This window comes from Oncorhynchus clarkii, chromosome 4 (genome assembly GCF_045791955.1).
Source record: "Oncorhynchus clarkii lewisi isolate Uvic-CL-2024 chromosome 4, UVic_Ocla_1.0, whole genome shotgun sequence".
Classification (NCBI taxonomy): Eukaryota; Metazoa; Chordata; class Actinopteri; order Salmoniformes; family Salmonidae; genus Oncorhynchus; species Oncorhynchus clarkii.
The window spans coordinates 38,959,609-38,973,916 of NC_092150.1; the positions used below are offsets into that span (position 1 = coordinate 38,959,609).

General features: G+C 42.9%; 1 protein-coding gene across 5 annotated transcripts in view; it reads right to left on the reverse strand.

Annotated features, from left to right (window-relative positions):
* LOC139406796 (leptin receptor-like) overlaps positions 1–14,308 on the reverse strand; it is a 69,613-nt gene that overhangs the window by 16,168 nt on the left and 39,137 nt on the right. For all 5 annotated transcript variants that reach the window (XM_071149836.1, XM_071149835.1, XM_071149837.1 and 2 more), the window contains 5 exons: positions 11,632–11,789; positions 11,250–11,394; positions 3,894–4,169; positions 3,155–3,251; positions 741–970 (listed from right to left, as the gene is read on the reverse strand). In XM_071149836.1, the coding sequence (XP_071005937.1) occupies positions 741–970; positions 3,155–3,251; positions 3,894–4,169; positions 11,250–11,394; positions 11,632–11,789 (906 nt within the window). The remainder of the gene's footprint in view (positions 1–740; positions 971–3,154; positions 3,252–3,893; positions 4,170–11,249; positions 11,395–11,631; positions 11,790–14,308) is intronic.

Consider the following 14,308-nt stretch of genomic DNA (forward strand, 5'->3'; position numbering starts at 1 on the left):
CCTGTACTCCCTGTTTACCCACAACTGTATGGCCACGCACGACTCCAACTCCATCATCAACTTTGCTGACAACACGACGGTGGTAGGCCTGATCACCAACTGTGATGAAACAGCCTACAGGGGAAAGGTCAGAGACCTGGCAGTGTGGTGCCAGGGCAACAACCTTTTAAAACCTCAATGTCAGCAAGACCAAGGATCTGACCGTGGACCACAGGAAACAGGGGGGTGCACACTCATCCACATCAATGGGGCCGCAGTGGAGAGGGTCAAGTTCCTCTGTGTCCACATTACTGCTGACTTGATTGATTTTATTTGCAAGCTAAAAAAACATTCTCACAGTACATACTTTTTAAAAACAACACATGGATATCACAAAAAAGTCCGACTTATTTCCATTGTGGTCCCTACTTAACATGGTACTCTCACAGCAGCACAATCATGAAGAAGGCACGGCAACGCCTTTTCCTCAGGAGGCTGAAACAATTTGGCATGGCCACTCAGATCCTCAGGAACTTTTACAGCTGCACCATCGAGAGCAGGTTTCTTCAAACTTTATCATACTTCTTGTGTGTTATTTTATTATATTTTCTATTATTATCTATATTATTACCGTCACTGCATTGTTGGGAAAGAGCTCAAGGTAAAAATGTCACTGTACTGTTTTACACCTGTTGCATCCTGTGCACGTGGCGAATAAACTTGAAACTTTTAATTCCTATACTGCACTTGTCCTAACTCACCGTGGTCCATAGGTGTGATGTAGACAGGATGTGACCTCGTGCCATTGTCTGTCTTGGCCTCCATCCATAGCTTGTAGCATGAAGTCACTCTAATTGGCTGCAGAGTGCAGCTCTTCACTTCTCTAGATCTGCTGGATACACACACTGCCTGCCTGACCACACCCACTGCCCCGCCCACCTCCTCCTCTGCCTCCGCCTCCTCCATGACGTCGCAGGATAGGTCGGCCACCCTGGAGAATATAAACACACACACACGCACGCACATGCACACGCACACACACACACAAACACACACGTTCATTTTACAATCCTTGTGGGGACCAAACAATTCATTCCCATTCAAAATCCTATTTTCCTAACTCCTAACCATAACTCTTACCTAACCTTAAGCCAACCTTAACCCGAAACAGAGGATTTGAGCAGAGTAGAGTGAGGACCGGATAACACTTTTTGGGGAGTGTCGGCCTTCTCTCCGGTACCACTCAGCTCTGGGCATGCTCTGGACAGCATTTTTTCCCCCCTTTCATCGTTGTTCTTTTAATTAGGCCTATTCTGTTTTATTTAGTTAGCCCACCCCACCACTAATGTGCAGAGATGTTGATATGAGTCGATCAAGAAATAGGTCACACAGCCTGTGTAATTGATGGCAAGAACACCAAGTAGCCCATGCAGCAGAACCGGAGACGTTTTGATTTCTAAATAGGCTACCGTAAAAAAAAGGAGTCTAAGTTTGTAACAGTGCTTTATTTGACTAACAACTGTGAGCGCAACAGAGCACCTTACAACTGAAGTATCTGATCATCAATAGATTAGAGAAAAATACATTTGTTTTGTAACACAGCGGCCGCATATCATCATGCAGGTCTCGTTAAATAGCCTACTTCAAAATCAAATGGTACAGAGTCACATTAAACCTAATCCTAACCCTAACCCTAACCCTAAACCTGACCCCTAACCCTAACCCTAATCCTAACCCCTAACCCTAATCCCTAACCCTAATCATAACCCCTAACACTAATTCTAACCCTAATTCTAAAATAGCCATTTTCCTTGTGGGGACCAGCAAAATGTCCATTGTTTTACTATCTTTGTGAGGACTTCTGGTCCTCACGAGGGTAGTAACACACACACACAAAGTATTTCAGGGTGAAAACTCCTTATCTCCTTATGGGTATGGTTTCCCTATGATTCCATAGCTCTTTGTTATGCAACAAGTCTAAACATCCGTTCACTGCCTTAGTTTTGAAATCGTGGCAATTTACCAATAATTACATACAGGGGGTCTAAATCCATTCTGTATTGTTCTACGATCTTGAACCAGTTCCTGTCCCGTATTTCTTAGGAATACAACACAGAGACACCAAGCAGAGACACCGAAAAGGTGTCAATATTGCACAGGAATCAAAAGTAATGTTGTGCTGTATTCCATGCTGGGCTTGTATTGCAAAGACTCTTTGATTGATTGGACTCATAAGATAACCAACGGTCACTCTAACAATACAGTACAAGTATATGTGTCGGTTTTACTAGTGTATGTACAAGTATATGTGTAGGTTTTACTAGTGTATGTACAAGTATATGTGTAGGTTTTACTAGTGTATGTACAAATATATGTGTAGGTTTTACTGGTGTATGTACATGTATACAAGTGTATGTGTCGGTTTTACTAGTGTATGTACAAGTATATGTGTAGGTTTTACTAGTGTATGTACAAGTATATGTGTAGGTTTTACTAGTGTATGTACAAATATATGTGTAGGTTTTACTGGTGTATGTACATGTATACAAGTGTATGTGTCGGTTTTACTAGTGTATGTACAAGTATATGTGTAGGTTTTACTAGTGTATGTACAAGTATATGTGTAGGTTTTACTGGTGTATGTACAAGTATACAAGTGTATGTGTCGGTTTTACTAGTGTATGTACAAGTATATGTGTAGGTTTTACTGGTGTATATACAAGTATACACGTGTATGTGTAGGTTGTACTGGTGTATGTGCAAGTATACACGTGTATGTGTAGGTTTTACTAGTGTATGTACAAGTATATGTGTAGGTTGTACTGGTGTATGTACAAGTATACAAGTATATGTGTAGGTTTTACTGGTGTATGTACAAGTATACAAGTATATGTGTAGGTTTTACTGGTGTATGTACAAGTATACAAGTGTATGTGTAGGTTTTACTAGTGTATGTACAAGTATATGTGTAGGTTGTACTGGTGTATGTACAAGTATACACGTGTATGTGTAGGTTTTACTGGTGTTTGTACAAGTATACACGTGTATGTGTAGGTTTTACTGGTGTATGTACAAGTATGTACAAGTGTATGTACAAGTATTAAGCTATATGTGTAGGTTTTACAGGTGTATGTTTGTGTAGGTGGTCCAATGCTGTAAGTAAAGTAGTATTGACCTGGACAGGAAGTTGATTTTAGTTTGGATGTTGTTCCACCTACAGGTCATGCTGTCCAGATCCCCATTGGTTACACAGCTGATATCTATGACCGGATCTGAAACACAGACACAAATAGAAGAGTGGAACCCTTACCCTGACATCAATATGAACCTTGAGCTTGAAACATGACCACAGCCCATTGACAGACAGACAGGGGTCAAAACAAACACATGAATGTGGACTGGGTCTTTTACCAAATAGGGCTATCTTCTGTATACCACCCCTACCTTGTCACAACACAACTGATTGGCTCAAACGCATTAAGACATTCCACAAATGAACTTTTAACAAGGAACACCTGCATTACAGGTGTCTACATCATGAAGCTGGTTGAGAGAATGCCAAGAGTGTGTAAAGCTGTCAAGAGTGTGTAAAGCTGTCATCAAGACAGCTTTACTACTTTGAAGAATCTAAAATATTACATCTATTTTGATTTGTTCAACACTTTTTTGGTTATTTACATGATTCCATATGTGTTATTTCACAGTGTTGATTTCTTCACTCTTATTCTACAATGTTGAAATAGTAAAATAAAGAAAAAACCTTGAATGAGTAGGTGTGTCCAAACTTTTGACTGGTACACACACACACATATATATACTGTATATTACTGTTGACCCATCCTTTTCCTGAAGTCTAAGCCTAACCATTCTCCAATCCCAACCCTACAGGACTTCATCCATCCATACCAGCTCACCTTTAATGTATATCGTTGCGTAGCGGTAGTTACAGCTATACTTCTCCCCTGAAGGCTGGCAGCAACGCAGGATGTCGTACAGTTTCTGCTCAGACGGTTGAACCGTTATCTTACTGACACGGTCGTTGACAGCAGTGTACTGGCTCTGTGGAAGGCGGTCAAGGTTCAGAAACCAGACTGCCGTGCTGGCGTTCACCCTGCGGTCGTTGAACACGCAGTGCACAGTCACACTGTCTCCAAGGCTGGCCGCCACTCTCTCAGGGAGATATGTCACATCTGAAGCCAAGCAAAGGGAATTCAGTCAGAAAAGCAAGATCACCTGACTGGCAGTTGACAGTTGAAGTATTTTTCTGCGAGAGCATCGTGATTGACTTGATACCCAAACTGAGTTGTCTAAATTCGTTGTTTCATGCAGCAACCTAATTAGTTACCATGGCAACAGGCGGCACATTTTTTTCCTTTCTTTCTGCGAGTTAAAGGACCACGGTAAGAAGAAAATCTATGTCAAAGATGTATTTTTTAAAGTAACCCGAGGAACTCAATTTCATGTAACAGTACCCAACCTCCAGACATAGTCTGAAAGAACAGAAGTAAAACTGCTTCTGGAATATGATCACAAACTTCCTTCCAGTTTAAATGATTTGCTATTCATCCATGATCAGACATAATATTGACTGACAGCTAAGGGGCCGTAGCCTGGGTGACTAGCTGAATGTAATAGTCTTACTCAGGGCAAATGGGACCTCGGTAATAAAAGAGTGGATGAGAAATAGAAGTACACTTCATTTGTCACATGCTTCATAAACAACAGGTGAAATGCTTCCTTTACAGGTCCTTTCTCAACAACGCAGAATTAAAGATTTAAAAAATGTAATGGTGACAAAGGGAATAAATACACAGTGGACAACAATGAGTAAAAATAACATGGCTTCACCACTGACTATACCAAACATGAGTTGTACATTTCTGCAGCATGGAAGGTCCCCAAGAACATAGTGCCTCCATCATTCTTAAATGGAAGAAGTTTGGAACCACCAAGACTCTTCCTAGAGCTGGCCACCTGGACAAATTGAGCAATCGGGGGAGAAGGACCTCGGTCAGGGAGGTGACCAAGAACCCGATGGTCACCCTGACAGAGCTCCAGAGCTCCTCTGTGGAGATGGGAGAACCTTCCAGAAGGACAACCGTCTCTGCAGCACTCTACCAATCAGGCCTTTATGGCAGAGTGGCCAGATGGAATCATCTCCTCATTAAAAGCACATGACAGCCCGCTTGGAGTTTGCCAAAAGGCACCTAAAGGACTCTAAGCATGGGACAGAAGTTTATCTGGTCTGATGAAACCAAGATTGAACTCTTTGGCCTGAATGTCAAGCGTTGCGTCTGGAGGAAACCTGGCACCAAACCTGCTGTGGTGATGTTTTTCAGAGGCATGAACTAGTCAGGATCGAGGGAAAAATGAACAGAGCAACGTACAGAGAGATCCTTGATGAAAACCTGCTCCAGAGGGTTCAGGACCTCAGACTGGGGCGAAGGTTCACTTTCTAACAGGACAACAACCTTAAGCACACAGCCAAGACGACGTAGGAATGGCTTGGGGACAAGTCTCTGAATGTTCTTGAGTAGCCCAGCCAGAGCCCAGACTTAAACCCAATCAAACATTTCTGGAGAGACCTGCAAATACCTGTGCAGCGACGCTCCCCATCCAACCTGACAGAGCTTGAGAGGATCTGCAGAGAAGAATAGGAGAAACTCCCCAAATACTGGTGTGCCAAGCTTGTAACGTCATATCCAAGAAGACTCAAGGCTGTAATTGCTGCCAAAGGTGCCTCGATAAAGTACTGAGTAAAGGGTCTGAATACCTATGTAAATATCATATTTCAGTTGTTTATTTTTTGGAAATTTGCAAAAATGTCTAAAAACCTGTTTTTGCTTTGTCATTATGGGGTATTGTATGTAAATTGATGAGGGGAAAACAATTTAATACATTTTTAGATTAAGGCTGTAACGTAACAAAATGTGGAAAAAGTCAAAGGGTGTGAATAATTTCCGAATGCACTGTACATACACAATCCATGGCTCACTTGTCTCAAGGCTTAAAAATCCTTCTTTAACCTGTCTCTCCCCTTCATCTACACTGATTGAAGTGGATTTTAAGAAGTGACATCAATAAGGGATCATAGCTTTCACCTGGATTCACCAGGTCAGTCTATGTCATGGAAAGAGCTCTTAATGTTTTGTAAACTCAGTGTACAGGGAGTACCAGTACCGCGTATATGTGCAAGGGTACAAGGTAATTGAGGTAGCTATGTACATATAAGTAGGCAAGGCTAAAGTGACTAAGCAACAGGATAGGTAATAGACAGTGGCAGCAGCGGGTAGCCATCTTCCCAAAGGTTCTGTACAGCTAAAAACAGACAGCAAAACATTTCAGACATCACAGTTTATATACATCCTACTAAAGACACTCCTCTTCCTTACAGTTTATGGCTCCACAGGAAAGAAGGTAACCAGATAGCAACCCTGATCACTCCCTTAGGGGAACTGACCTCACCTCCTGACTCACAGATATCCATCTGTCTTCCCTATATCAACACATCGCTCTCCTCTCCTCCGTCAAACACATTCCAAAGCCCTTCTGGCTTTTTACAAACTCTTTCTATTCAGGGCTTTGTCTCTATCATTTATTTAAGATCTCAATGTTCAAAGTTTAGCCGATTCCAACAATATAATCCATCTGGCTCCCTCATCTCCACCCTGCTCCATTCTGATCCTCATCTCCACCCTGCTCCATTCTGATCCTCATCTCCACCCTGCTCCATTCTGATCCTCATCTCCACCCTGCTCCATTCTGATCCTCATCTCCACCCTGCTCCATTCTGATCCTCATCTCCACCCTGCTCCATTCTGATCCTCATCTCCACCCTGCTCCATTCTGATCCTCATCTCCACCCTGCTCCATTCTGATCCTCATCTCCACCCTGCTCCATTCTGATCCTCATCTCCACTCTGCTCCATTCTGATCCTCATCTCCACCCTGCTCCATTCTGATCCTCATCTCCACCCTGCTCCATTCTGATCCTCATCTCCACTCTGCTCCATTCTGATCCTCATCTCCACTCTGCTCCATTCTGATCCTCATCTCCACCCTGCTCCATTCTGATCCTCATCTCCACCCTGCTCCATTCTGATCCTCATCTCCACCCTGCTCCATTCTGATCCTCATCTCCACCCTGCTCCATTCTGATCCTCATCTCCACCCTGCTCCATTCTGATCCTCATCTCCACCCTGCTCCATTCTGATCCTCATCTCCACCCTGCTCCATTCTGATCCTCATCTCCACCCTGCTCCATTCTGATCCTCATCTCCACTCTGCTCCATTCTGATCCTCATCTCCACCCTGCTCCATTCTGATCCTCATCTCCACCCTGCTCCATTCTGATCCTCATCTCCACCCTGCTCCATTCTGATCCTCATCTCCACCCTGCTCCATTCTGATCCTCATCTCCACTCTGCTCCATTCTGATCCTCATCTCCACCCTGCTCCATTCTGATCCTCATCTCCACCCTGCTCCATTCTGATCCTCATCTCCACCCTGCTCCATTCTGATCCTCATCTCCACCCTGCTCCATTCTGATCCTCATCTCCACCCTGCTCCATTCTGATCCTCATCTCCACCCTGCTCCATTCTGATCCTCATCTCCACCCTGCTCCATTCTGATCCTCATCTCCACCCTGCTCCATTCTGATCCTCATCTCCACTCTGCTCCATTCTGATCCTCATCTCCACCCTGCTCCATTCTGATCCTCATCTCCACCCTGCTCCATTCTGATCCTCATCTCCACCCTGCTCCATTCTGATCCTCATCTCCACCCTGCTCCATTCTGATCCTCATCTCCACCCTGCTCCATTCTGATCCTCATCTCCACCCTGCTCCATTCTGATCCTCATCTCCACCCTGCTCCATTCTGATCCTCATCTCCACCCTGCTCCATTCTGATCCTCATCTCCACCCTGCTCCATTCTGATCCTCATCTCCACCCTGCTCCATTCTGATCCTCATCTCCACCCTGCTCCATTCTGATCCTGTCCTCATATTTGACATTTCATGCGGTAACTTCACAGTTCAAACATCCAGCGTTTCCAAATCTGTTTGCTTAGTAACCCAGTGTATATTTAATTGAACCTTCATTTAACTAGGCAAGTCAGTTAAGAACAAATTCTTATTTACAATGACAGCCTACTCCGGCCAAACCCTCCCCTAATCCGGATGACGCTGGGCCAATTGTGCGCCGCCCTATCACGGCCGGGATCGAACTCAAGTCTGTAGTGACTCCTCTAGCACTGCGATACAGTGCCTTAGACCTATGCACCTTAGACCAGTCCCCCTATATTGAGTGCATGGAAATGCAATGCCTATCTATGAATCATTCATCGTCACTAACAGTAGAGTACGCAGCAGGTACAGACCTATCCCAGTCTTAATACTATAATAGCTAGGTGTGTTTGTGCCCACACAATCTGTCAACCACAGATGATTTATGACTTCATTAAAAGTCTCCTCTTAAAGTGTGCTAGGGAAAAAGCGTATTATTTTGTTTCAATCATGGGTGAACAGCCACTGACCCTGGAGATAACCTCTGACCTCTAACCTCTCAACTCTGTTTCCTACATAACATAAGCAGATGAGCAAGTTCGATTGGTTTTCTTTGGTGTTCAGGTTTTTGCACCCTATCTCCCCTTGGAGATAGAGGTCAGTAGTTGAATCACCACACACACACACACACACACACACACACACACACACACACACACACACACACACACACACACACACACACACACACACACACACACACACACACAGGACAATTGATGAGACATTTGTCCTCCACGACTCTCTCTAAAACAAATGCCATTGTATCACTAGAATAACAAAACTTGACGGACTAAGAAGCTAATTCTATTGTTTTAGTTCCCACAGGGCACAGACATCAATTGAACGTCTATTCCACATCGATTCAACCCATTTTTTTTTTTATGACGTGGAAACAACGTTGATTCAATCGGTGTGTGCCCAGTGGATTTACTGGAACAAATAGCACCCTATTCAATATAAAGTGCACTACTTTTGATCAAAAGTAATGCACTATGTACAGAATAGGTCCCCTTTTGGGAAGCACGCTTTTAGTTTACTGGAATAACAAGCAACTTGCTACCATCTAGAGATGTGACAAGTGTTGATGCCTTTGTGCCAGAGTAGCTCGCCTGCAGACTCTCTCACTCCTACTGCGTCAATTTCAGAAACATTCAATCAGGCTTCTGTAGATGAGTGGGAGCAGTAGAGGGAGGAAAATGGACTTGAGTGCAGGTAGTAGCTGTCCATTGAAAACAACCTCTTTCATACACCTAAGTGTCATGCTCAATACTAAACCCATGACAAAAGGCAGTGGGAAAGCCAACCCTAGATGTACACTGCCTACAGCCTAGTTAGATGATCTGGAACTTAGAAAAACTTGTTTCTGCTTGCCATTAACCACTTTCTAAGTTACTGTAGATCTTTTGTTAACCTTTTCACATTTGAGTTCCAAATATCTCTAACGGTCGCCCCCAGGGTGAGTTGTTTTATGTACGTGATGTCAGAATGCACTCACTATTCCAAAATGTGATTATTACACAATAGTACAGTTAACATGCGCTGATTGCCAAATATCTATAAGCTATGTTCCAACTTGTCAATTTCAAATCATTTTGTACATGTTTTATTTTCTAACAGTTTGAATTCAGGTGTGTTCCACCTCGTCATTAATTCACATAGAAGTAGCCCATTTCAGTGTTGCGCACATTTATGTTTGAGGCTTTACTGAGCTGGACAAACTCTCTTCAAGGAGAGCCCGAGCACTTCATCAATGTTTCCGCAGATCAAGTATGCAGACATTTCCGCAGGCTTGCACGAATTGGACCATTTTCTGTCTGGCGCTCACATTGCCTTCCTTCTTGTTTTCCTTACAAATAATAACTCATTTTCTGTATTGTGTTGTCGTTTCTACTGTACCATACTGTATGTATGTATAGAGCATAATGTATTTACAGTTCTATTCACATGTTTTCAAGTACTGGTGACAAGTAATGCATTCCAATTATTGCATAGATTGTAATGGACACCTATGATGTGTGTAAAATATTTTTTGGAAGGTTCTACTGATTATAATGAGCTAATGCTAAGCTATTTGCCAGCTATGTGTGGTGCCATGTTTGTTGACATTATACAATGCATTCTGGATGTCACGTAAACGTCTGTCAGATGTTATAATGAGGTGAAAGGTAAACTTCCGGAGGTGAATGACGGGAAGTGAATGATCGTAGACGACACACCCCCTTCAACATGCATACTGCAAACAGACCAAACTCATCTTGTCTCCTCTTATTATCTTTGGGTGATGCAAAAAAAAAAAACTTGGCGGCACGCACAAACTACCCATCTTCGGATTACTCTCGATTTCAAGAAAGTGTTTTACTCAATTATTTCAATCAATGGTGAGCTACCTGTGATGAATTATAAATAGTAATTGCTATTAGCTTATTCATATTGTGGTTTCTGACAGCCGAGAGTTATCTAAATATGACCGCTTGTGTCATGCCAATCTTTCCTCAGTTAGCGCTAGGACTAATTTAGCCTACATTTTCCGGTTTGGATGATTGTGTTATGCTGTAGCTACTTCTGTGAATGTCTGAACATAGCATCCCCCAAAAAAACAGGTCACATTCAGGACAGAACTTTGTAAGGACTGTGTTTGTGAAAAACGTTTCTGTGAAAAAAACACTAGTTTAAAAGCTGACTGTTGCGTCCAAACTGGACGTTCTAAATAAGCTTTCTAATCACACTGGTTTGAGCGTATGCTGCAAGGACCACTGTAGAATAATCACACCCCTTTGTTGATACATGTGAAAAGGTTCAGGCAAACAGTAAAGCTAAGCATATGTGTACATTGCTGTACAGCCAGAGGTCTTACTGTGTAGTATACTGTATGTGAAGGGAATATATCTGTATGTTTATTGTATGTAAGTAGAGCATGGCAGAGGTGTTACTCTGCAGGTAGATGTGAGTGGAGTATGAGTGGAGTATGGCGGCAGGTAGCCTAGCTGTTAAGAGCGTTAGGCCAATAACTGAAAGGTTGCTGGTTTGAATCCCGAGCCGACTAAGTGAAACATCTGTTGATGTGCCCTTGAACTAGGCACTTAACCCTAATTGCTCCTGTAAGAAGCTATGGATAAGAGCGTCTGATAAATGACTCAAATGTACAATTATAAGTTAACTCTATGTTAAGGGTGTTTCTGTGCAGGCAGGGGTCTCACCTTCCAGGTAGATGTGGTGTGGCTGGCTCCAGTCACTCCACAGGTGGGGCAGAGCAGGGTGGTGAGAGTGGATCTGTACAATGTAGTGCAGACCTACCCTCAATCCATTCAGAGACAACCACTGGTCTCCAGTCACCTCCACATGCTGAGCAAGAGGAATAGTGGAGAGAAACAAGATGTTACTCTACCTGCAAATGCAGAATTTGACACAAATACACAATGCCATTAGGATGACTAAGAATATGACTAATAAAATATGAGTGGTCTTAAGAATCTCACTTAACGTGTTTGCTCTAGTTCTCTGATAAATGATGTTTGTCTGTATTTGTTGTAGGACCTGTACTTAGATATTGTGTTTGCGCTGAGGCCAGTGTGTTCTTACCTTCCAGTTGGGGTTAGAGGTGTTGTGGGAGGTAATGTATCGGACCTCATAGCTCAGTGGGACAGGGCTGGCATGGGGCTGTGGGTTGCTCCAGCTCAGAACTAGCTCTCCCTCTGCGTTCTGGGTGTGTGTTAGGTTCACTGGTGGGCTTGGTTTACCTGTATAACACACACACCACAAGCAATACATACTAGATAAATCATCAGTGGTAATTGTTAGCCAGAGCATCATCACCATCCTCCAAACTATGTAACATCATCATCGTAATGCCATCCAATACGCCGACACATTGTTCCCTCTAACTGTTTTCATCACTGAGCAAATGTATTGTCTGCGGAGTGCAAACTTGTGCAACTTCCGGTGCGTGTTTACTGTGAACACTGAGGCTGTGCCAGCTTTAAGTTAGTTTTAACAGTGGTCATGTAGTGCTACCCTCTGCCTATTAGCTACTTAGCTTGTTCAAAGCCTCTCTCAAAATACAACACTGCCCCTTTAAGACAAAAAAAAAATCAGGCTTTTCAAAGATGTCTAGAAATGTACACGTTTTGTGCTCTTGTAGGAAACAATCACTCCCCCATTGCAGACTACAAATGATCTATAACTGGGCTACTTACCCACTAACTAGAAAAGGATATGAACAAATGTACAAATGTGCACACGTTGCTACATGTATCTTTCATTTTGATCTCAAAACAAGCGCTACTACTCACGAACGCTGAAACTGTAAACACAGTCCAGTTCAAAGTGAATGGCACAGATCCAAATATGCCAATGGTCTATTTGCATATAGGCCTACTGCAGTTCTTATTGGTTATGGCGCATAGGTCTGTGTAGAGTCCTGCATGTCAATGCAATAGAATCCTACTCCGATACGTTCTGCCGACAACAGAATCTCGTGAATAGTTAGTTTTTCATAATAAGTCTTGCATACTTAATTTTGTTTTCGGTATGTTGCATTAGAAGTGGCTAATATTGTGTTGATTCGATCACAATTCCCACAGCAAAGGGAAATGTTGATAGTGTTAACTAAATGGGAAAACTCCAGAAAGTTTAGTGTAGTTCAATCTCATGCCTCTCTGAGCTGATATTTCTTCTGCGTGGCAGTCCCAGGGAGCTGCAGGCCCGCACACACGAGCAGCTTATACAATGATCAAATATCTCTATAATGCAGCGTCAACAATAGCCTCAGGCACATACAGTAATGTAACAGCCATTGGAGACACATTGATTGTCCCTGATAACTGCATTGGTTATAGAGTCCCAGAGGCTTCATACAGGGCAGCCAGATAATGAAATCAGCAGAAACATACAGTGCCAGTTGTCATAACCCCATGACTTTTTCCACATTTTGTTACATTACAGCCGCCTTATTCTGGGTAGTGAGCACCCCCCACCCGGATTCTGCCTAAGGGGGGCACCACTGGTCATTTTGGAACGTTTTGAGAAAATGTTCCCGAAAAATGACAGAGTCCGCTCTTCTCTGTTCATTGCACTGTTTGGCTGTGCGCCTGGTGATTGAACGGGTTACCAGGCGTAGATTTTCAAAATGCTTTTAAAATCCATTTAATTCAAATGGATGAAAAAAAAAACTTCAGTAATCTACACACAATACCCTATAATGACGAAGTGAAAATACATAAGTATTCAGACCCTTTGCTATGAGACTCGAAATTGAGCACAGGTGCATCCTGTTTCCATTGATCACCCTTGAGATGTTTCTACAACTTGATTGGAGTCCACCTGTGGTAAATTAAATTAATTGTACATGATTTAAATAAAGGTTAAATAAAAAATGTAAAAATAAAGTCATGAGGTCAAAGGAATTGTCCGTAGAGCTCCGATACAGGATTGTGTCGAGGCACAGATCTGGGGAAGGGTAACCAAAAAAATCTGCAGCATTGAAGGCCAGAGGAAGCCAAAATGCACAAGACAGCCAAGCGTCACATCTAGAGGAAACCAGCCTTACGGTGAATTATGGTGGTGGCAGCCTCCTGGTGGGGGATGTTTTTCAGTGGCAGGGACTGGGAGACTACTTACGATCGAGGCAAAGATGAACAGAGTAAAGTACAGAGATATCCTTGATGAAAACCTGCTCCAGAGTGCTCAGGACCTCAGACTGGGGCGAAGCTTCACCTTCCAACCAGACAACAATCCTAAGCACACAGCCAAGACAACACTGGAGTGGCCCAGCCAGAGACATCATGCCAATCAAACATCTCTGGAGAGACCTGAAAATACCTGTGCAGCAACGCTCCCTATCCAACCTGACAGAGCTTGATAGGATCTGCAGAGAAGAATGGGAGAACCTCCCCAAATACAGGTGTGCCAAGCTTGTAACGTCATATCCAAGAAGAGTTGAGGCTGTAATCGCTGCCAAAGGTGCTTCGATAAAGTACTGAGTAAAGGGTCTGAATACTTATGTACATTTGTGTAAATTAGCAAAAATGTCTAAAACCCTGTTTTTGCTTTGTCATTATGGGGTATAATGTGTAGATTGATGATGGGAAAAATTAATTTAATACATTTTATGGTCTCTGGACTTGTACTGATTACCGATCAATAAGGCCATGCTCATGTCAGGAAAATCAATACCTCAAAATGTATTTAGTCACTGAAATCGCAATCCATTAATTGGGCAGAGTAGAGTTATAGTTTATAGAAGAGAGCCTCTCACAAT